Raw genomic sequence first — 25,091 nt, forward strand, 5'->3', positions numbered from 1 at the left:
GGCATCAGGAAACGTCTTTAAATCCAAACGAAATACAATCAAAGATCAAACTAAGGTCATTGGTGCATTCAAGTGCAGTCGGACAGCGAAGTTGCGTTCATGAGCGTCGGAAATCGGGGTATCAGTAATGTAAATTTCCAACGATTTTTTCTTTGGGGGGGCACGGGGTGGCCAATCAGATCGGGGGGGGCGTGCCCCCACGGAAGATCCATTCATTTAAAATGAACCTTGACAAGGCACACCTGTCTATCGTGAGGATCTACAATGTAAATAGTCATAAAAATAAAGAAAAACCATTAAATGAGAAGGTGTAGCTAAACGTTTGACCGGTAGTGTAAGTCAGGTAATAATTACCTGTAGGGTCATGACCCATTCACACATGAAAATCAAGAAATTATTATTGCAGTTTATTTTTAGCTTCTTTGTTCTTTCTTTCTTGCAGTGCTCCATGACAGTTTAAATTAATATTCTGTTGCCCTCTAGATAACTTGTTTCATTGTATCAGGAATTTCTCACCTAGTGCAAATTCAATAAAATATATTTTTTTCAGAGATTTATCAATAAAAATCTAGCTTTTGTCAAACACATGTAAACCATAAAACAAAGTTGACTGCATCACAAAAGACTTACAGAAACTTGAGCTGAAATATAAGCCTCTGCTTTCCTGCTTCGAACACGGAAACTGCAGAAACCACAAGAAATCTTTTGGTTTTTCGTTCTGTAGATGGAAAATATGCTCAACTGGCTCATGAGCACTTTGTCAGACAGATTGGATTATTTTCCTCCCCGCAGAATGTCCTGCAATACCTCAGATGTCTCCAGAGGCCTCCGATAATGAACGTTTCCAGGATTTTCTGCTGAAAAGACTTTTTATCAAAGCAGCAGAAAATAAAAGGAATAAAATAGGCAAAGTGACATTATAAATCCAGAGTGGTTTATTGGTTTTATCAACTGGCAGGTTTGCCAAAGCACCATAAGAAACAAACTGAGCAATAACCTGTCTTTATGTTTCACATGGCAGTAAGATGCATTCGGGAACAGTGGTATTAAAGCATGAGTGAACAATCCAAACAGAACATAACACCTTCATGAAAGGGTTTAATACATCTTCAACAAAAATACGACTTAGACAGCAGTTCTTGTACTCTGCACGCTATGTGCAACACTGTTTACAGCTGGCAGTAATTCTCAGGGAAAAGAGATTGAAATGAATCGAGTGTGAGCCACATTGCTGCTGTAACACACAGGGGGTTGGGGGAAGGGCAGCAGGACACACTGCAGCCATAAACAGGGATTAGAGATGAATACGCAGATACTCACTTCCATCTAAAACACCAGCCAGCACCGTCCTACTGCTGCTGCTGTGTGCACGTGCATCCATGTATGTGTGCAAGAGTGTAATCGTGCGGTAGGTGGGTATGTGGGGGAACAAATCAGCTTTGAGTAGTTGATCTGGAACAAAGTAGCTCAGGAAGCAAGCAGAGCTGTGATTTTATTCCCTAATGTTCATGAACAACATTTATAATCAGGGTTTAGGGAGCACAGGTTAGGGAGGAGCTTTAGAGCGACTCCAACAGAGACAGACAGAGAGTAAAGATAAACCGAGACAGTAAAGTACAGCTCAGTGCAAACAAATTTAGACGAGTCTGAAAAGTGAGCCGAGATCGCTTCAATGAGAGAGTGACGAGCGGAATAACGACAAATTTCGCCTTCCTCCTCCTTCCCGCGAACATGTATCAAGCCTTAAATGATGGCACAATGCGGGCCCCAAACTTTTCTTAAGTGTTGCTTTCAACAGGAAGAGGAGGATGGATTTCACCCATTTTAAGTGTGCAGACACAGTAAATCTGTCCAACAGATTTCTGCGGGCTAGCAGCCGGAGCTATAGACATAATAAGTCTTGGCAGCAGAAATGTGTGGCCTGAAACCACATGATAACTATGACGACGATAGCGAGGCTCCACTAAACTGTCTGGTCAAATGACTGCACTCCTCAGGAAATTCTCACCTCGGGGACAAGAATCCTAAACAGCATGAAACAACACAACAGCTTTCCTGTCAGGCAGCGTAACAAACAGGGAATTTCCTTTTCACAGAACTGTTTTTTTCTATCACAGTCACTCAACAAGAGCTTAGCAACGATTAATCCCCACAAAATAAGAAAGAAAAAAGCAAAGAAATGACTTTTCAGCTGGAAGAAAATCAAGTAAAAGAATACCAAGGGGACCTGTCCAGAGTATCCCCTGCCTTCGCCCGAGTCAGCTGGGATAGGCTCCAGCACCCCCCGACCCTAGTGAGGATAAAGCGGTGTATAGAGAATGGATGGATGGATACCGAGGGGCTTTGGTCCCAGTCCCGTTTATTTGTCCAAGTGCTTCAACAGAGCAGACCAGAGTGCTGCAGAATGTTAAACACAGGTGATCGCCAAAGAAACACGGTGCTACAGCACACTTGTACCTACATTAAGAAAATAAACAGCTAAACTCCATAGAGTATTTACATATTTCACCTCAGTGCATATTGGGTTTCTCCTCCATTTTCTCTGTCAAATCTATAAATCTGTATAGAAAACTCTAAAACCTGAAGCTTCACAGGCGAAGAATGCTTGAAATTGGGATTCGTACTCGATCGGTCTGCATCTGAAAGTCCCCAGCCAGCGGCTTCCTTATTAAGCAACAGACTGAGACATTGTTTAGATGCAGAGTGGTGCCGGGCTGCAGGCGGTGGAACGCCCCTGCTCTTATTAAGTTTCTGGAGGCTGAACTGCTCCCATCAGCATTCATGTGACTGTCAGTGGCAGTGCCTGAACCATGCACATACATTTAGACATAGTTGGTTTTTGTATTATAAAACAAAAAACATGCAGTCTGAGGAAGGAACAACCATCAACAACTTGTAAAAACACAGAATGTCCTTTGTTTGTGGGAAACTTGCACCATTAGTCAAAGCAGGATGACATATCCAGTATCACATAAACCATCTTCATAGCATCACATTGTAAAAATCAAGCCATGACTTCCCAGAGGGCAGTGGGTTCTTCACAAACAACACTTTTACAGTCAGATTCCTCACATGTAGGAGACTTAAACCAAACCTGCTGTAACATGTTTGGATTCTGACCTTTTTTTCAGTTGAAACGATAATAAGCTGGGAGAAGGAGTTCACTAAAAATGTGGTTTAGGCTAAGATGGAAGCAGGAACCAAAGAAAGTGTCTTTTCCCCACTTAAAATGTGGAGAGGAACAGCGAGATGGTGGCCTCAAAAATTCATGCGACTATGTCTATTAGTGCACAATGCAGCAATCACAAAAATATGTTGTGCCCAAAGAAGGTTTGGATATAAAAATACGAGAATACAAAACTGACTTTTTTTTTTTGGCATTGATTGTTAAACGGGAAGGTCAAAACACAGACAATCAACTATCAAGGCGACAGTCACCTTATACTTCATTTTGTGAAGTTATTTTGTGGGCCATTTTTTTTTCCATTATGATGTGCGCATCAGCTCTTTGTGCCGCTTCACGAACAATCAGATTCCAGACGGCAGGCGACAGCGGATGGTTATTTCTGGTGAGCACGCTGCCTCGCCAGCCGCTTCATGAAGCAGCAGGTTACCGTGGCGATGATGACAATGCCGACAAACAAGGCGGATGAGACGCCGATCACCAGAGGGATGAGCAGGAGGTCAGCAGCTGAAAGGAGGAGGAAAATAAAAAGAAGAATTCAGTGACATCTTCATTAAGACTGCAGATATACTGAAAATTACTTTGAATAACTTTTTGTGCAACACAAAGTCGTGCATCTTTATGAAAAGAGCACAATCATGGATAGAAATAGAGCGAAAGTTTTAATGCTATAAATCATAAAAAAACTAAAGTCGTCTTTGTTTGACTTATTTTACAGATATTGAACAAAATCTGGAATCAACATGTATAACATTGTCAGCTCTAGATATTATAGATATCACTTAGATTACTATTTTGTCTCCGTATTTGTCTCCTATCTGCTCTCTGTAAACACAGCCTATAGTTCAGCTGAAAAGTCCCTGAATTGTTGTTCTGTGATCACTGATGACAGCTGAGTCACTGATGGCTTCGTGGCTGCACCGTGGAGCGCAGAATTTTAGTTTATTTTTGGCAATTTAAAAAAAAAAGAGATATGTATAATACAGTGATGCTAATGAGATATCATGTCTTTTAACCTTAGATTAGTTTTCCAACAAAAAAGCACCAAACGGCTGAATAGTTCAAGGCCTGAAAACCTGATGGTTCTTTCTGTTTCTGCAGTTTGTGGCTTTAATAAATGGTGCGATTGTGGCAATAAAAAAAAAGACAAGAGGATTAAATGGAGAAAATACAGCAGGTCCAGTTGAATTTTTCATGGATATGCACAATAGTTTTATATTTTTAATGTTGATGTGTTTTAATTTTGTTTACTTTGTACAGTTTCCTTTGGTGTTGTATAATCATTTTGATTATTATTAATATATATGCTTTGATTAAACACATTTTTAAGAACACTACCGATCAAAAGTTTGGGGTCACTTAGAATGCACTTATTTTTGAAATAAAAGCACCTTTTTTCCAATTACGATAGCAATAAATTCATCAGAAATACAGTTCAGACATTGTTAATGTGGTAAATGACTGTTCTAGCTGGAAACAGCTGATTTTTAATAGAATATCTCCATTGGGGTACAGAGGAACATCTCCAGAAACCATCACTCCTGTGTTCTAATGCTACATTGTGTTAGCTAATGGTGATAAAAGGCTCATTGAAGATTAGAAAACTTTTATGCAATTATGTTAGCACATGACTAAAAGTACGAGTTTGCATTGAAAACATGAAATTTCCAGGGTGACCCCAAACTTTTGAACCATGGTGTAAATGCTAAATTAACACAAACAAAAAATGAAAGAGAAAAAATGTAAATCAAACCAATGACGACCATCGATGTCCACTGGGTTTACAGACTGTGTCGTTGACAGTTTGCTTTGGTGATTCAATTAAATAGTGCAGAAAACTGAGTTCATTTAGGCTTAATCCAGGATCGACAGTAAGTTATGTTAAACTGGACAAAGGTCAACAACTAACTAACAACCAGTGACAAACTAAAATGATCATGTTCACAGTTCTAGAAGAGCTTTTGACTAATTTTACACCATTACACATTATATTTCGATCATATCTGCATGAGGACAAAACGCCCAACAATACAAACGCACCCAAGATCTAGTAAAGATTATTTCACCCAGCAGAAGACACACATGCAGGAAGATTAGTGTATAATCTCTTCTTGTTGGAATGCCCCTGGCAACATAACAAACTCTCTGTTCATGGCCACTCCAGCTTCACCGTAGACATGCTTTAATCCTTGACAATACTAGAAAAAATTTTAGTGATAAAAGCATACGTAAGCAAGGTCTGAAGGACTACAACTAATCCCCCAGAATTAAACTACTGCTGTCCACTAATCAGATACTTGGGGCAGTAACAGGTGAGATCAAGTGCAAATTTGTACATTTAACTTGTACCAACAGAGAAGCTTGCTCTGTAGTTTGCTACGAATGGCAGGAAAAGGATCTGGGGTGGAATCAATCGACACAAAAGGTGCAGTCACTATTCAAGGTTAAGAGTAAATGCTTTAAATTTACACGGGCTATCCTCCAACTTGGCACTGGAGGTTGTCAGTTTGATCCCCCGATTGATTCGTCAGTTCGATCCTCAAACAACCAGAATCGATCTCGGGAGCAGCACTCGCCCCATTACCCCCAAAAGCTCCGGTGAAGCTGCTGAGTAGCCAGAATGATGAAGCTTCCACAAGGGAGAGACTGTGCACAGAGGAGAATCGAGGTCTTGGCAGAAAACCTCCCCAGATAAACACCTTAGTAAATAAGGTAGCTCCTCACATTTATCCACTCTGTCTGTGATTACTACAAAGAACAAATCCACTGGGGGACTCTTACCTCTGGCATACAGGTAAACAGTCACTGCATTGGACTCTGCTTTGGCCCCGGTGTTGTACCAGCCTCCATGTGGGTCCTGCCCCCACGCCTCAGCACGGCATGCATACATGCCCTGGTCCTCCATGGTCGCCGTGTGGACCCTCAGCCTGTAGGTGACAGCTGACAGGCGGTCGATGCTGATCTTGTTGCCGTCGGTGTAGATATTTACAATCCCGTCGTACTGGAGAGTGGCTAGCAGTGTCCTTTCAACAGGTGGGTCGAGTGGAGTGACATCAGACGCTTTCTTGACAGCCGGTTCAGGGATTGGCCACCGCAGGAAGTCCACCTGAGCCAGGGCGGGGCCGGTGGTGGTCATGGTGGCGTTGCAGATTAAGGTGACGGTGCTGCCTCTTTTTAGCAGAGGACCAGGAAGGAGCTGAGCCGCAGCAGAAACCAAAACAGCTGCAGAAAGGAATGAAGATTTAAAACGCAGTTTAAAGAGGGTAAACTAAACACATGTGACAGCTAAAGAGATGATTTTCATCTGTGGTAAAACAGACGTCTCAAATGTTGAAGTAATGAAATAACCAAGATTTTGAAGTCTGCCCAAGAGGACAACAACTGAAGAAAACCGCAGAAGCTTATAAATTTTTGATTTCAGCGAAGGCATTGTTCATAGCATACAAACTAAAACACGTCAACATGAATCTTTTTAAGATTTTGAGGAGTGCCTTGAATATTTTAGACAATTTATTAGAAACTTGGAGGCATATCAGTCAAGCTGGAACAGAAATCTGGCTGTGCTGTTCCAGAGTTCAAGCACGCTGTAGCCAAATGGCTCCCGTCCCAGACCTCCGGGCCACCAAGAACCTCAATACACCCAAAACTGTAAATCATTTGTCAGACCAAAACAATACAGCAGTTCCTGAACAGTCAATGTAATCAATAGCAGAAAGAACAACACTGAGAGTCTCAGTGAAACTAAACTTGGGCACAGGGGCTCTTTGAGTTGAATGATTCACGTGAATTCAAATTTAGATTAGATGATGGCATCAGATAAAAATCAGCGGATCATCAAAGTTACTACAAAATACCCTGAAGGGACATAAGAGTGGAAAATCTCATGACAATCAATCCAGATAAAGTGGCACAAAATAGTGGTAATCCAGGATGAGAATTTCACATGATCACTATGAAAGTCTGCACATTTCATAGCAATATACATCATACACAACTATTCTTTCAAAAAAAAAAAAAGAGTAAAAATCTTCCCAAAAAAATCATATCAGTAATACTTACTTGAAGAACGTTCACCAGAAAAAAAAATCAATCAAAATGCAGCTATGTTTTTTACATTTCTTTTTTTTCCACCATAAAATGTTCAGAGATTTCGTAAAAATGTTGAAAATGTGGACATAAGAAGCTTCACTGTAAAAATAGATGATTTTTTCCACATTTTCAAACTTTAAAACGGGTCAATTGGACCCGCAGGACGACACGAGGGTTAAAGTGACCCAATCTCACGCAGGCTGCTGGGCCTCGTAACCTTATGCACATTTTTTATGTGATGATGAGCATCTATTAACTCCTGCTTCAAAGGTCAGGAATAAACTTTAAGGGTCAAATCAGCAGGATTTGCTTCCAGTGCCAGTATGTTTAGGTTTGGTGTGTTAGTAACCATCATCTCAGTCCAACGGCAGACAACACAGCTTGAAGTCTTTGAATCTCACCTTTGGTCTTCAGGTTGACAGTGACTCCCTCGGACTTCTGGGTGAGTGTGGCAGGCATAGACAGGCCGGGATTTCTCCGCCCGGCATACACGCTCACCACACACCGATACACCCCTGAGTCAGAGGGCCGGGCCGAGAAGAGCTTCAGAGAGTACCTCCCCTCGGCCACCTTCTCCATCGACCCTCCACTCGCTCTGCTGAGGTCGTCGCCCCAGCTTACGATGCCATCTGGGCTCATCTGGGCAACCTCGACCTTAACGTAAAACACAGCGCATCAGCACGTTTGACATTTGACAGAACTGTCCCTCCAGCATTCTAGCACAAAATATTTCACATCTATCTTAGCCTAGCCGCGCTACACAACCCACGGCAACAAATTTAATTCTCTGCCAGGGAGGGTCTAGTTACCCTCCATAAGGCTCGAGGCTGGATTCTCCTAAAACTGGCCGGACCAATCACCATAAAGTGTAGAGTCAGAAGGCGGGCGTAACGAAGTGACGACAGAGGCGCGACGATTCTGACAGAAACAACCGGCGCACAATAAACAGTTATCTTTCGACTCGGCTTTGGCCACAGCCCTTAAAGATTTGAAGCTAAAATTCAACTTGAAAGATAAACAAAGGACGGCACTGAAGTGTTTCATTGAGAAGAAAGACGTATTTGGACTTATGCCGACAGGATATGGCAAATCCTTAATATACCAGCTGGCTCCGCTGGTTGGGGAGCTAATGGGACTTAGCCACAATCTGCCGGCGCTCTAGGAACTACGTCAGCCTATTCGTTGCGCTGATTGGTTGTATACCTACCCAATTGCTGCAGAGTGATTTGAAAGACAACCTTTTAGCCCGCCTCCCTCCCTGTCGAGCGGCCCTAGACCCTTGTGCCTTCAGAATTCAGAACATGGGTCTAGCGCGGCTAGGCTACATCTATCTGTCATTTCAGCTGATTTTGACTATGAGTTAATGAGTAAATTAAACCTTTAATCTTTGTTTTGTCCCACTATATTCAAGAACAGACAATGAGCGACAACACACAATAAACCACGGAGAATTCCCACACCTCCACTCCTCCGCTCCCGACCACATCGCTGCTGACAGATCCCCTTTTCATCCACTGGACCAGCAGGCCTGACTTCACTTCAGACGGCAGCCCGAGCACCTCGCAGGTCAGGATGAGAGGAGAACCAACCTGCAGGGTCACCTCACCTTTGGGCGAAGATGTTACACTCAGAGACTCGGCTGGAGAGAGGAAGAGACAGACGCAGAGAGCTTAATAAAAGGTTAACCACCAGAAACTCGTTCGGGGGAGGCCACAAAAAAGCACTTAAGACTGTGACAGTGAACGTCTTTACAGGAAGTCAGACACCACTTCTGCGGCCAGAAAGGGAAGAGTGGCTTCTCTGCTACATTGTACTACAAAATGGACTGGCACTTTAGCAGGAAGCAAAAGTCCAGCAAGCACAACTCTAACAATATAGAACAAAATGGAGCATTAGAACAGATCAGTGACTAGAATGGGATTCTTTTTATATTGTGCACTAATGGACTTTTTAGATCAGTCAAATAAATGTGAGTGGTAGTGTGATGACTAACGATGAAAGTAGGATAAAAATCATTTTGCTACATAAAGCAGCAGACTTTTCTTTAATCTGTGTTTCACATTCAGGCTTCTAAATAAATCACATTGGACAAAAATCCATAGTATCCATTGCATACAGCATCAATGACTATAAATACTACATGACTATACTAGTTGGAAACGGCTGATTTTTAACGGATTATCTACACATGGTAGTATGGGGTCACTTAGAAATGGCTTTATTTTGAAAGAAAAGCAGTTTTGTTCAATGAAGATAACATTAAATGAATCAGAAATCCAGTGTAGACATTGTTAATGTAATAAATGACTATTGTAGCTGTAAACGGCTGATTTTTAGTGGAATATCTCCATAGGGGTACAGAGGAACATTTCCAGCAACCATCACTCCTGTGTTCTAATGCTACATTGTGTTAGCTAATGATGTTGAAAGACTCACTGATGATTAGAAAACATTTGTGTAATTAAGTTAGCACATGAATAAAAGGGTGAGTTTTCATGGAAAACATGAACTTGCCTGGGTGCAGTAGATATACACATAGACATATCCACCTGTTGTAAGACACCATTATCACATTTATTACACTCTAGTTTTACTACTGTACTCAACAGCAGAGAAATGATAAAGGGCCGTGACCTGACAACACAATTACACTGCATGCATAAATATTACTTCAGTCTACAAGCTTACAAAGCAAATACATTCACTTTGGAAGTAATTCAGAATAAACATACCAAATTACCTAAACTTAATTAAATGTAAAATGTCCTTATTAGCCTTGTAAAAGTCTAAAATATATTAATATTGTTTATTTCACGGATATAACGGACTGTAAAAGTTAGAGTCCACTGTGTACGCACAGCCTCATCTAACCACAACACTCTAAACACAGATGCTTCTTGATAATAGACACATTATGTATTTAAACAAAAGGAGACGCGTCAGACCGTTGCATTTGTCAGACGACAGGCCAGAAAACGTAGAACTAAATAGTACTTGTCAGTGAGCGTCTGTAAAGAGACAATGAATGCATTGATGAGCTCCAGAGCTTCCACTTCAGCTTTAGTTTTGTTTCCCAAGAAAAAAAAAAAAACAGATCCATATCGTCTTTACCTTTCATCAGCAGCACATTAATTAAAGATGTCACAATGCTGACTGATTATTTAAAACCAACTCAGAATTTAAACTTTACAATAAAACTTACAGTTGAAGAGGTAACAATATATTCACAGCCGTGCCCTCTGAGCAAATTTATGGAATATGCCGTCTACACCGAGAGCCCTTCTCATTCTGCTAGATTAAACAAGTCTTTGAGGAAGGATTGCTAAGCACAGCAGTGCTGGAATGACACATCAGTCTGACAGAATGATCACGGTTCCCTGTGCAAGCTACAAAGGGCCGAGGCAGGAGAGAAGATTACTTAACCCTTCAGACCTGCACAGACGCTTTGAAATTTAAATTGAGGAGAGCATGAAGGCAACAGGCGGTTATGTAGCTGCCCAGCCAGCCTGCTATTGACCTTCTAAATCCAGCTGGATAATAAACAGGACGGCTGAGCATTTAGCTTTCAGTCAGGTAGTCTGACAGGTGAAGGCCTGACTGACAGAAAATGAACTGGTAAGTGCAACAAAAATAGGAAAAATAAATGGAAATTCCAACAGAAGTTCTCAAATGTGAGAACTGGCAGCTTTTCTTGGTCTTGAAATATGGCATACTGAAAATGATTGGATTTTATAGCGAGCAGCACATTTTAATGACTATGAGATGGGATTTATTTTATAATAAATAACTGGCAAAGAATGAAAACAGCCTTTAGCTCCAGAGAGGAAACAGCTAAACATGCACCACCCAGATTCCCAAACAGCCCATCAGACAGAAACTGCAACACTTGCTGTGTGTAAGCAGCTAACAAACAAGGCAACAAGCTGAATGTAAATGTGTACTCGGTTATTTAATCAGGCGTCATCCATCTAGTCAGAAAGCTGGTCAGCCGGTAAGCTAGGCATTCAGTTAAGCAGTTAAGTAACACAAACATCCAGAGCCTGAAATCTGGATGGAGTCCAATTTACTCAACGGATCTACCAGTCCAGGCCAACAGCTTCCTTGGCAACATCAGAAAAACAATACAGAGCCTTGAATTGACATGTAGAAACCAAACCTCTGACGTTTGTTCCCGTCTCAGACTGATCCCATCATTTATCTTACATCGCCTTTAACCAGTGAGGCTGACTTTTTCAGAACTATATCACGTGCTGAAGGTTGTATTTCTAATGTCGTCATCTACCAGTGTGCGTTGTGTTTGAGTGCAGTGAGCCATTGTACAACGTGCTTGTGACAGTTTCTAAGTTCACTGACCTAGCTGCTGAACAGTCAGGTTGCCAATATCCAGCGTTCTCTGTGCAATTTTCTGCCACGATCGATCAGGATCCAGAATCCACTGAGAGGCCTCGCAGAAATAGGAGCCGGTGTCGTCCGGCTGCACCGCCCTCATCCTCATCACGTACACGCCCTGCCCGCCCTCTCCGTTCCTCTTCTCCAGCGTTATCTCTCCGTCATCGTAGCGCTTCTTGTAGAAACGTCCGGGGACGACCCCCAGAAGCTTGTCGATGGAGATAATCTCTCTGACGGTGCTGACTTCCCCTCCTGCTCCGCTCGCCGAGCCGTCTCCACCGCCACGCTTCCCGAATGTGATGGACAGATGGGTGAGCTGCTCCGATTGGATGCTGGCGGAGCAGGTCAGAGTCAGTTCAGCCCCCTCTGGCGTGGGCTGGCCGGTGAGCGCGCGGGAGTAGCTGATCTGGAGCGTGTCGGGGATCACTGTACGCAGAGACAGACAATTATATTAGAGCGAGCCGCTACAGGAGACAGATGGGAGGAAAAAATATGTCAAACTCAATTTCTCTGCCCTGTGTGCTGTTAAGGTGTATATGTTTAGAACACTAAAGCAAATAATGAAATGCTGAGGGAGAGTCCAAGCCTTTTATCGCCTCTGGCTGATGCCAAAGGAAGAGGGGATTAGCAGGCTATGACAATACTCAGCTGCAAATCCAACAGCCAGCGTCCTTCAAACATAAACTGAGTCTCAAACAAAGCAGATGATTAACAGAAACAGAACCGGTAACCATATGGACGATGTACGGTCGTCCAAATATTTTGGACAGCTTGAGCAGAAGGATCTCAGTGCACAAGTATCAAGTTCATAGGGAGAAACAGAAAGGAAAAGGCAGAGTGCAAACTCCAGATGGAGAGTATAAATAATAGTTTAGAATGAGGAATGTTGCCGTGTACCAAGTTAAACACGTACAACAATTAATCAATGAAACATGCCCTCCGTCTGGTTGATGCAGTGTAGAGCTGTCAACTCAATCTCCTTGTACGGTGAACATCATCATGGAACCTGAATGCAGCACTCTGCTTGGTTTCCATACATTACAGCTAAACTATGATTATCATCTGGCTGCAACAAGGGATGGGTGTCATTTAATGACTTCTGACAGCAGATGTTGATGAAAGGTTTGCAGTATGAATACCAAAAGCAATCATTTTACAATACCTTACTTTTAGAATATTAACAGGATTTCTATAAAACCCTGAAAGCCAAATGTTGCAGTTGTAAGGTGCTTTACGTTATCAACAGTTTTTCAGAAGTGGGCAATTACATTACTTCTTTTGACCTGTTTATGCTAAGAATTTATATAAATTTTGGCTTTTATAGTTTCTGTCGCTGATCCCTGATTACTCTCTTTGTGGTTTTTTTGTAACTTTATTATGTTTCCATAGTATTTTCTGCTATTTGCTGCTTAAATATTTTGCTAAAACAGCTTTTTAATCTCTCTTCGTTGGGTTTATGGAAAAGTCCAGTGATATTCTGTATTTTACTGTCAATAAAACCCAATGAAAAGATAAGAATCCATCAGTGAATTCATCGAATTTAAGAGTATGATGTGTTTTATTCCTCTGTATTTGTTGCTCAAGCATGATTGCTGCTGTTCATATTTACTAGTGCACCAAATTCATGATTAAAACTCGATCTAACACATGCAGAACATCTCATCTCACGTTGTAGTATGTTTGCTAAAAGCGACAACGCCCAGCCACGTAAACAAATCATTCTGGGTTTCAAAGATTTTTCAAAGTATATATTTGTTGCCTCTTTACAGTTTTACACCATCAGTGGGAACTAGACAGTCTTATACTGAATATATCATCCAGTCCTTTGCATACCCATAGAACTTAAAATGAACTCGGGTCTTACCTTTGACAATGACTGTCTCGCTGTAGTTCCCCTGGTAGGTGCTGTCCGTGCTGGGCGTGTAGCACTCATACTTGCCCTGGTCTTCAGCCCGGAGCCTCTGGATCATTAGTCTGACCTTGTCTCCTGAGTCCCTCTCCACTCTCACCTCCCCGTTCCTCACCCGGGCCTGGAACGGGGCGTATGGGAAGCCCTTGTCTCTGGTGGACACCACTCCCATCTGTCTTCCACCAGCGTCATCCCTGTACAGGAACCACTCAAAGTCCTGTGTGCGTGGGCCTTCGTATCCTGATACACTGCAGGGAAGGGAGAGGGGGAACCCGGCCACACGGAATAGGGGTCCGGTGGGAAGGGTTACGTCGCGGCACAGAGCGTACTGGAGCACTGGAAAAAAGAGAAATAAGCAGAGGCAGCAAGAACGTGAAAGATGTGCTGATGGGGAAAGCATGGAAACAGCAACAATGTCAATTTCTGTGGGTGACAGCCTTGCCTCGCAGCATGTTTAGTACATGGACTGAGCGATCAATATCCTGAGCTGATGATGGGCTAACAGGGAATCGATGAGTTAAATAGCTGTGGAGGAAAAACACAGTGGGGCTGGGGCTCTGGGTCGGCTTTCTCATGATACAACGACGTGTTTAATGAATGTGATGCAATTGTGTCAGTAATCTAATGCTGTAATTGTTTTTGTTGGGGCCGTATTTAAAGGTACAGCTCACTAAAAAACAGGATGAACTGTCGTCTCACAACAAGTAAATGGTACGTTCCACACAGTGTCCATCACTTTCAGACTAATGACAGCAGAGCTGCTCTGTAAGGTTATCCCCTGCTGTTATAATATTAAAATGATGCTATGATTAAATGCTCTTTATGATTTCAAACTACTGTATAACTGTGTGACGGTGAACTGCGACAACCCGATGTACCTGGTAAAATTCCATGATTTAACTTTGACCATGAAAACATAACAAGTTGGTCCTGTAAGCAGCCGGATGAAACTGGCTGCTGTGAAACCAATAATACCAGTGTAACTTGTGGATGTGCTTGCGTAAAAACCAAATTGTTTCCACTTACTGTCAGTCACTCGTTCAGACTTTGCTCTGTTCAAGTGATTCATTGCACAAGTAAAACTGTGCTTTGACTTGAAAGACGACTCTGAGTATTGTCTGTGTAGGTTCTCATTCATCCAGGTCATGGTTATCCAAAGTAGTTTAAATCAATCCACTGGACTTTAAGAAAGTTCCTTGAAGACGTTTCACCTCTCATCCCAGAGGCTTCAAAGCCTCTGGGATGAGAGGTGAAACGTCTTCAAGGAAGTTTCTTCTGTTTTGCAGAACGTCGCGTCTGTTACTGCGTTAGATAAGAGATGTTACTGTTGAGTTGCTCTCATTGATATGTGTGATTGATTGACTGATGAGAAATAGGTTTCAAGAAAGTTCCTTGAAGACGTTTCACCTCTCATCCCAGAGGCTTCGAAGCCTCTGGGATGAGAGGTGAAACGTCTTCAAGAAACTTTCTTAAAGTCCAGTGGATTGATTTAAACTACTTTGGATGACTCTGAGTATTAGTTTTGACACGTCAGGACTCCACATCAGCAATAACTTCTTGTTCAGTGTTTGCCCAAGAACAATTCATCACATTGAGGAGCCAGAGGCTGAGCTACCAACCTTACAATGAGTGGACACATTCACTCCATGGCTAATGATTGTGTCTATAAAATGTGTGAAACAATAAAAACAGGTCTTAAATCCTAAGGGGGCGTCTTCAAATGGCTTATACCGCTCAACACGCTAAAACTGAAACATAACATGTCCCTTATCTGTCACAACAAAACAGCAAGATAAGCAACTCAGAAGTTGAAACTAGGTCATGTATTGAACTTTTTCTGGGAAAATGACACCTAAAAACCTATTTCTCATCAGTCAATCAATCACACATATCAATGAGAGCAACTCAACAGTAACATCTCTTATCTAACGCAGTAACAGACGTGACGTTCTGCAAAACAGAACATTTCCTCCATCCTGCAAATAAAATGAAGACATTTATTAATGTGAGCTACAGTGTTGCTACATTTTGAAAAAGATGTTCCTGTTAAAGTATACAAATGCTATTTCACAGTGCAAACGCAGTCAAAGCCAAAGGCCACAGAGCACATAGTAATGAAATGAGCTAAACCTGATATCTCTGCACTGCAAATCACACAGAAATGGAGTGAAAACACTTTAGTCAAGCCAAAAGGGAACTCTCAAATGAGCTCTATCCCCGTTGTCTCACTCTTTAATGGAAGTCTGGCAGATATTCAGTGTTCTCTTCCTGATAAAAACTGTTCAGTGAGAGCCTTAAGGGGGAGAGCAGCCAGCTTCCAGGTCCCAGCATCACTATTTCATCGAGTCAGCTAGTGTCTGGTTTCGGAACACAAACTTCCCCTAAAATCTCTCTGAAATAGTGACGGGCTCAGATCAACCTGGAGGACTAAATTACTGAAACCGTCTTCCAGCCAGAGGCACTGAAACTTCTCGTGCCACGACTACAGTATTCTCTCAGATTTAGGGTAGTTGTCCAAAATGCTCACATGTCCATAGTGACTCTGTAAAAGGGAACAGGTCAGAGTTTAAAAAGATGGTAAATGACAGTACAGAGCTTCCTCTTTAAAAGCAAGAAGGAAAATCTGAGATGACATTTATGCAGTTGAGTTCAGATTTTCATGAGAAAAGTCCAGTATTTTTGTTGTAACAAATGACTCCAACAGTCCTTTCAATCTACAGAGAGGCTGATAAGAAAGGCAGCTTGTAAATAAATGTTTTCTGCAACATTACATTGTTTACTAGTGTCGTTTTAGCTAACCATATGACAAGAGACACTAAAAATACCTGCAGCTCCACTGATTTGTTAGGGAGTCAATAATAGGAAATAAACTGCCAGCAAGTTAGATAATTAAATGACAGTTTGTTATATGGGAAGATTTAATGCTATTTATCACACTGGTCAGTAAACTGAATATCTGGGAGGTTTTCTTTGATAAAATAAGCAAATTGAAATGTCACAGCTGGATGAAATGTTAAAATGATAGAATTGTTTGTTATAAATTTTAATTTTCAATCTAAGAAGGCTGTAAGCAGTAAGAATATAGAACTAATTCAAAGCAAAAAGAATCGAATGGCTTACAAAAAGTAGCATTGCTGTGATCAGAAAATTATTAAATACTTTCACATTAAATACTTGAATTTCCCTCGGGATTAAAGAAAGTATCTATCTATCTATCTATCTATCTATCTATCTATCTATCTATCTATCTATCAGCATTTAATAATTAGTTTGACCACAGGACATGAGGTCAGAGAGCTGATCTACTAAATAAACTTTCACATTCTGGGGGAAAAATTTGAAGTTCTGGAGCAATTTCAATTCAATTTTGGTTAAATACGAAACATTTTCAGTCTTCATGTGGAGCCAAAAGCTGAAAAAATGAACTCATTTGTAAATGCAAATGAGATGCAATTATCCCACCATGACAAACACACGCCCACTAAACTGACAACGAACAATGGATCGCCACCATCGACGAACACGCCCTGCACGTCACTACAGCTGATAACTACCAGAACAACTAGAAATACTAGCTGTCAGTCTGGGTGTGTGTGTGTGAGAGAGTCCTGAAAACACAACTGGAGCTTTCTCACAGGCAGAGCCACGGCCCCATTAAAAAACACGCCCATAGATAATGACATGGGAGACTAGTGGGAGGCTTAAGCGGATCAAGTCCTAATTAACATTGGGCTCGGATTGATAGGGCTGGGGGACACCACGGATCGTCACTGTCTGGATTAGACCCGGTGAAACAAGGAGGAGGGGGCCCTCGATTTCTAATCAGGAACCCACAAAGAGATGCATGTTGGACCACAGACCTTTGAATAATACTATCCTTCCCCAAAGAAGCCTGGTTTAATATCATTAATTGTCAATACTGTGACCAGGGGGGTAAAAACCATCAACCACATGCATTCTCTCTCTCTGTGTCCAAACTGTTAGCTCAAATTGTAAAATATAAGTTCAAAAGTTTAAAGTTAAAATAAGGACAAATGGAAAATTGTTTAAAAGCAGCCGTGTGCTTTAATGGCCTCATCGAATTCTGCATAATTGCAATCTGTCTTATTTCCACCCTAAAAGTCACCCTTATTTCTAACTTTCAAGTGTCTGGGATGTGCTTCATCAGATTATGTACATTAAATCTGCAAATACAGCAGCATAAAACAAGCAGCAAAAGCATAAAGATGACCATAGTTAGACTATTAAGAGGTGTAAAATATATGAATAAATAGAAACTACCTATGATTTTCACAAATATGTAAATAAATTATGTAAATTTCAGAGTCCTTATATGCAAATATTTGTTATTATGACTTCATGGATGCCAAACCAAGACAAAAAAAATAACCACCTGTGCATCCAGTGAGTGATTCTTCTTACAAAATTGGACTACTTTATCAGTTATTTCTGCATTTAAAGTGCAAAAATGATTTTTAAATACTCTGACAAATGCCCCACAGATTACACACCATGCATATTAACAAAAAAAAAAACTGTAGTGTGCATGGTTAAAAATGAATCAAATGAATATTGTGTTTGGCAACAATGGTGCAAATGCATCTCCATGCGCCAGACAGCGAACAGGTACAACACGGATAGACTCACCCCCGTGCAAAAACACGAATAATGCTGTTTTCATCGAAGCCATCATGGTCCTCATCTCCCCCCCTGACGTCCAGATGGATTATGTTGAGTCAGATTTCTCTCTCCGTGTTCCTCTGCCTGTTTAGCGTCGATCATAGTTCGAACCGCCGCGGGGAGGCCAAATGCGTCTGCATTATTATTATTATTATTATTTTAAGGGAGGAAAAGCAGAGCATTAATGTAGCAGAAACAGAGATTACACACAGAGAGGAGAGTTGCCGCCATCAGCCAACTACAAACCCAATTTATATTAGGATTAATATTGCAAAAGCTGCAGATTCAGTCACCTTCTTCACGCACCGACGCGTCTCCATCGATGCTCCAGAATATGTCGGTTTGTTTTTTAGATCATAGCGCCTCGAGAAACACGCCGTCCGTCCGTCTGTCCGGTGCAAACCGTGGAGCGGCCGCACAATCACAGGGGGTTGGGGTGTGTGAGTCCGTGAGTGTGCGTGACGGTAACGAAAAGGGAGGAGCGTCCATGCAAAACAAGCTTTGTGAAAAAGAAGTCAAGCCGGTGCCATTGGTCAAACAGCGACGGCGACATTCTGAACCAATGACAATAGAGAGCTGGAGGAGAAGGTTGGACCTTTAAGGACCGCTAGGGGGCGCCAGAGGGACACACATTCAGTCTGAGCTGTAGAACAAACAGGTGGCTTCATGGTTCAGGTAGTTTCTTATGGAGACGTGTGCTGTTGGGAAGCATTTTTTAATTATTTTTTTTTAATTAAGCATTGTTTAACAACAAATATACAACAAATATGCACCAATTGTGTCATGCAATTCAACTAGTCCAAGCAGCAAGAACAAAAAAAGCAACTGCCCTCATTTCCAGCAACCATCACTCCTGTGTTCTAATGCTACATTGTGTTACCTAATGGTGTTGAAAGACTCACTGATGATTAGAAAACCCTTGTGCAGTTATGTTAGCACATGAATAATAGTGTGAGTTTTCATGGAAAACATGAAATTGCCTGTGTGACCCCAAACTGTTGAATGGTGGTGTAGATTACCTGGCAACTCTGTGAGAATCTTGTTGTTGTTGTTGCTTTGTTTTTTGCTTTTGACACCATGCGGCCCACGTTCCAGACAGACAAGCTGAAGTCACGGGGCTGGGCCACCACCTCACAGCTCAGATCATGGACTAGATCATGCTTACTAGGCCTGTGAATCCGACATGGTTGTCTGCAGGAGATACCAACAGTCCTGGCTCTCCTTCTCCACTGCAGATTTCATATACCGATCTGCTGGTTGGTTCTCTGACAACTCTGCAATCGTCGGCCTCATCACAGAGTAGAATGTCAGGCAATGCAGAGGCTTGACCCGGAGCTTTGTGGAAACCAAAGAGCTGGTGGTGCAAGAACAATCACACCAGTGAACAACCAAAGAACGGACATTTAAGTGGTGACATCTTCCAAGCGGCTGGGTGCTCACCAGAACAACAAACTGACAATACTATCTGTCTGCTGAGGAGCTCTTTTGAAGTGCAGGAAACACGTCTTAGGTCATTTCACTATATTCTACATGGTGGTATACTGGGGCAGCAGCATCTTTGCAGCACACAGGAGGAGACTCAACAAGCTGGTAAGGAAGACCAGCTCTGTTCTGAGATGACCCCTCGACCCGGTAAACATGGTGGAGACAGGAGGAAGATGGCTAAGCTATCATCCCTGTTGGAGAGCATGTCCCACCCTCTGCAGGACATGGTGACAGCACAGTGCAGCTCCTTCAGTGACAGGCCGCTTCACCCACACTGTGTGATGGAGAGACACTACAGCTTCTTCCTCCCTGCTGTCAGACTGTCAAGCAGCACTGCTCCCAGTAGACCACACACAGAAAAACTGGCAGACTTGACTGTTGTGCAACATCAGTGCAGTCAGAGCTATTTGTTACATGAACGCGCACAAATATTTTTGTATATTTTAAAAAAAAGTGTCTGGCTTTTGCTCCTCCACAGTAGTAATTTCCTATACATGGAATAAATCTGTTTTTTCCACAATCGACAAAACACTTCTTATATATATTGCTTGTTTATTTTTATGTTTTGACTGATGCACCTACATTTCTACATTATCCCCGTCCTGCTCCGGTGCTGCTAATTTTCCCCACTGCGGCATTAATCAAGGCTTTTATCGTATCGTATTAAAATTAGAACACGTGCTTGTTTCATTTTGCATAAGTGAAATTCTCACCATGAATTGATGCAGACAAATCAATTCATTAGGATTCACGAGAATGCAGGAAATTAACTGTTTGATGCTCAGAATATCCTGTGGCAGGACATCGAGATCACTATTTAATGTGCCCCCCAGCCAGAGACAAGTTTATAGTGGGTTAAATCAATGACCAGAGAGGAATTAGCATATTTGACCAGAGGTTTTAAGGGGGAAAAATCCAACATTTTACAAATGCTAATGACTTTTTGCTATTTAATGTACTGAGTGATATAAGTGGAGAAGTCAGTTCCAGGGAGAAGGTTGAAAACTTTAAATGTGGTTTCTATTTGTGAAGGCACTGCTGCAGTTTCAAGCTTTTGATTTCAGCCTCTGGCATCATCCTCATCCTAATTAAGAAAAGAGTAATCATCTGGTATTGATTAGCCGTGTTGTCTAACACCTCTGATCCGGATGTTGGTTAAAATTCAAAAGTAGCTACAGCAATGCCTCTGCTCTTTTCAGGTCAGCAAAGATCATGGAAACCAAACTGTTTAATTAGTATTCATTGACTGTTTAGTTTCATGTGTCACAATCTTAAAATGAATGGTCTTATTTTAAGTCTTATTTTTGTTCAAACTAAAGTAGAACTGCCATCAAAAATACATTTACCATCGTTACACTTCAAGAAATAACTGTGTATTAACAGATGTATTTTGAATGAGGAAACCAACCAGTTTTACACTTTTGTATAAACCACATTAGCAGATAGCATCTTGTCATCCGAGTGAATATTTCTTTGGTGAAAACAAAAGCATCACTCACCCACATTTACACAGCGTGCATATCAAACGCAGCACTTGGGGGAAATGCAGAATGTGTTAGTCATAATTCTGCTTATCTCACATGTGTGACAGATCGCATTTTAGTATATAAACCGGCCCATTACCACTTCTGTACGTTATATGCAACATCAGAATGTGCTGTCAGCTGCTCGTATTAATCAAACAGTCAACTTTCCTTTATGACACCAAGCAAATAGTCATAAATGCTCTTATCGGCCTTTCTAATAGTGTGGACGTTGCAATCAGATTCATGGTGGTGTAAACTATTACATTTCATCTTTATCACATCCAGCGATCACTTCTTTTTCACGGGCCTGGTTTATAACGGCTGGACAGCTTGTTGCATCGTGAAATTCTAAGCACTCTATCGACCAGGGAGATCTCACACTCCATTTACTTATATTTACATACATTTTGCTTTCCCACTACAGGCAAACAGGCATGATGAATGTATGGCCCTGCTGGGACACAGAGCTGGTCTGAGATCAGGCAACTTCCAGGTTCTACTGTAAAGTCTGAAGAGGGAACATTTTATTCCGTTTTGTCTCAACGTGACAAATATAGGCTCTTTTCTTTAAAGTGCAATCTACAGTTGGCAAGAATGTGTTAATTTCTTTGCAAAATAAGGTGTTAAAACATGCAAAGTCACATGTTTTGTTACAGCCACAGCTTAGGCTGTGAGCTTAGGGCTCTCCTCCCTCGGCCTTGCACTCTCTCTCTCTTTGCAGGTGTGTGCTGTGCTGATGAGGAGTCCAGGTGAGTGTCATCTGTAATCAGCAGATCATGTGCAGGTGGAGGCCAGCTAATCAGGTCCTGGCATCCTATAAGAACCGTCAGTCGTGATTTGATGCCAGACTGTCTTTGTCCCTCCATGCTGACCTCTGCTTGCTTTTGGTTACCTGACTCCTCCTGCTCCTTGGTTTGCTCCTGGTCCACTGTGGATTCCGGCCGGGTCAAGGAAAATCATCTGTTGTCTCCCTAGGTCACCATAGCGGCTGAATTAGCTCCCTATAGTCAAGAGCAGTTTGGGTTGAGCTTTTGGGATTTAGTGCAGAGTTTATAGGGAGAACATGCAAAGTCCACGTAGAAAGATCCCAGGTCCAGGCCGGGATGCGAACCAGCACTAACCATTGAGCAACTGTGCAGCCCCATAATTAATTATAGTCCAATGAAATATATTAGAATGAGACATACCAGTCTGCATGAGGAGCACTTTCAATTGTGATCCTTATACTTTTGTACTTTTCCTTAGGTATACATTTAAATGAATGACCTAATTATAAGTATTTCTATACTGTAGTGCCTTTATTTATTTACATTACGGTAAAATGTGAGCTTTTGCTGTGATCAGTAGATGCAAATGCAAGTTTGCTTTGTATTGTTGTCATTTGTAATCTTTACTTGTTCAAGATGCATGTGTACAAAATGAACTACTAAAGTTTCTACTTGAAGGAGTTTCACATTGACTGAACAGTTCACAGTCCTAACAAATAAAAATGTTTACTGATACTACGTTAACTTTTATTTAATTAACTAACTTTGGAGATCAGTGCTTTCTTTGTAAAACTGAGATTCAATGTATTTGTTGTTCAGAAAGATTATTGATAATTGTTCTATAAACCAACAACATTGCATACATATTTGTAAATATTTTAAGATTGATTTTGATTTTGTTTTGCATTAAGGTAATGCGTTTTATATGCGTTGTTTTAAATAATGAATGTTTTTTATTGACCAAGGACTACAGATGGAAATTAGCTTGAAGCTAAATCTGGTGCAACCATCTTTTTAATGTAACTGCACGCTGTCCTTTTACAAATAAACTTGAAACTAACTAACTAACTAACTAACTAATTACCATACTAACAGCGGTGAGTTTTTATTAACACTATTATTGTGATTTCATTATTTCATCTGGAACTTTCATTGAATGTACATCATTACAAGGAGGATGAACAGAGATTGTCTGCTCAGTTAATTTTAGCGGAATTAAAAATTTTAGTCAAAGCAGATGGTCAGTGAAGAAAGACTAATAGGATATAGCTGGGACAAAGTGGTGAGAGTTCAGTGGAAACCCTGTGGCCTCCTCCACCACCAGGAGGCACCTCTGACAAATGGTGAAATGGTGTAAAATGTAAAAAAAAAAAAAAAAAAAAAAAAAAAAGCCACTCGAACCACAGGTTAACTTGGGCTAAGACAGTTTCCATGGCAACACTCAGTGAAAACTGATCAACAGCACCAACTGAAAAAATGGTTAAACCCACAGACTAAACATGCCTCAACATGAGTAAGAACAAAGATGAGGGGAAAAAAATATGATTTTATAACCTTGTAATCCAGATTGAAAAATCTAGCATGCAAAAATTAAAATTAAAATTTTATTAAAGGAAATGAAACCTATGTAGCCCTAGTGGAGAAACTGCAAGTCAGGTTGGCATTTTATTTGGAAGCAGAAAACCATAATAAAACAAAGGAAAGGAAAAGACAAAAACATAATAAAACAATAAAAAGCACAACAGAAAAAGTGAGACAGAATGCAAGGAAGAAAGGTTAAAAAACTGAAACAACAGAGACATTAAAGGAAAGTTTTCAGATATGACATACAAAACTGAACTAATGTGAGGGAAAAAAGGTAAGTAAATTTTTGAGCACATGAAAACAAAATACAATCATTTACAACCTTAGTTTTGGGAATACTGAGACAGAAATGAAAAGGAAGAAAACATAAAAGTACTAAAGAAACAGTATTTAAAAATTCCAAAGATGTCTTTACAGATTGGGGAGATACGGTCATGATGATAGGAAAACGCAGGTCACTGATGCCGCTGGTTTGTCAGAGCAAAAGTTATATTTTAGTTATGAGAGATTTGGATGTTTTTGTACTGATTGGTTGTTACAAGATACTTTTCATAATTATAATGTACCTGATTAGACAATTGACTTTGCATTGTCATTTTCAAATTTGAAAACACCACCTAACAGGGACTAAAATGCACTGCATGGATTTTTATTTGACCAATGGTTGCATCATTATTCCAAGCTTTCTTTGTAAAATCTGTAATTTCACCCCGAAGAAAAACAGCATAAGATAACATTCATTTGATTGAAACATGCAAATAAGGGGACACTTTTTCATTTGTATGCCATGTCTGTCTGTTCTAGGAGCGTCAGGGCTTGTAGTACTTGTCTTTTTTGTTTGTTTTACCTGCCAATGCTTTCCCTGGGCTCATTTATTTCTTAATAACAGTTGCCACACAGAAACATGACAGATAAAATGTAAACTGCCAGTCATCTCCTTTTATGGGACTCTGGGTATAATTTCTGGTACGTTTCTAGTTTCTGACCTGAAACCAAAATGGCAGGTCTTGGTGTCGGCAGGCCTCAGAGGGCTTGTTATTGAAATCAATAACAGGTTGGTGAATTATAGAAGATTGTTGGGGACGAGAGAAGTAGCCTAACCACCTACTCAGAATCTATTTCACAGCTGTACAGTTCACTGTGTTCCCTAAAGCGCAGACTGTAAATGATGTTGTACTTCTGCTTACTATAAACTTCCTCCTTTTCTACGTGAATATAAGACAAACATCCGTGTGACCCCAGTGTGTGCTTTTCTGTCTAGAATGTGCATGCACAGATGTGGCCAAACGTGTTAGGGCCCTCATGCATCACTGAAGGAGTGCTTAGTTCCTCCTGGAAAGTGTTGAAAGCTCTTTTCCAGGGCCACTTTACATATCTGATCTGAAGAGCTGAATTCGTGTACAGATTTCTAAAATAAATGAGTGAATTGTAGAGCTAGTTCAAACTGACTAGCGTCTTCATATTCAGCCTTAGAAGCA

At 41.1% G+C, this 25,091-nt stretch overlaps 1 protein-coding gene across 1 annotated transcript; it reads right to left on the minus strand.

Moving 5' to 3' along the window:
* Positions 1 to 912: 912 nt before the first annotated feature.
* On the minus strand, positions 913 to 18,792 carry igsf8 (immunoglobulin superfamily, member 8). The gene is made up of 8 exons (XM_022206605.2): positions 18,545 to 18,792; positions 18,219 to 18,385; positions 13,527 to 13,907; positions 11,627 to 12,088; positions 8,734 to 8,912; positions 7,675 to 7,927; positions 5,966 to 6,406; positions 913 to 3,691 (listed from the first exon to the last, which is right to left on the minus strand). Exons 2-8 carry the CDS (start codon positions 18,271 to 18,273, stop codon positions 3,561 to 3,563), a joined length of 1,902 nt encoding a protein of 633 aa, XP_022062297.1. The 5' UTR covers positions 18,274 to 18,385; positions 18,545 to 18,792; the 3' UTR covers positions 913 to 3,560.
* Between the last annotated feature and the right edge of the window lie 6,299 nt (positions 18,793 to 25,091).

This window comes from Acanthochromis polyacanthus, chromosome 5 (assembly GCF_021347895.1).
Source record: "Acanthochromis polyacanthus isolate Apoly-LR-REF ecotype Palm Island chromosome 5, KAUST_Apoly_ChrSc, whole genome shotgun sequence".
NCBI lineage: Eukaryota > Metazoa > Chordata > Actinopteri > Pomacentridae > Acanthochromis > Acanthochromis polyacanthus.

Excerpts from the sequence above, each read along its gene's own strand:
- igsf8 (XM_022206605.2), bottom strand. The coding sequence starts at position 18,273 with ATGAGGACCATGATGGCTTCGATGAAAACAGCATTATTCGTGTTTTTG. Across the intron at positions 12,089-13,526 it reads CGAGACAGTCATTGTCAAAG|TGATCCCCGACACGCTCCAG; the intron begins GTAAGACCCGAG and ends CTCTGCGTACAG. Across the intron at positions 3,692-5,965 it reads TGTTTACCTGTATGCCAGAG|CTGCTGACCTCCTGCTCATC; the intron begins GTAAGAGTCCCC and ends TCCTCCTTTCAG.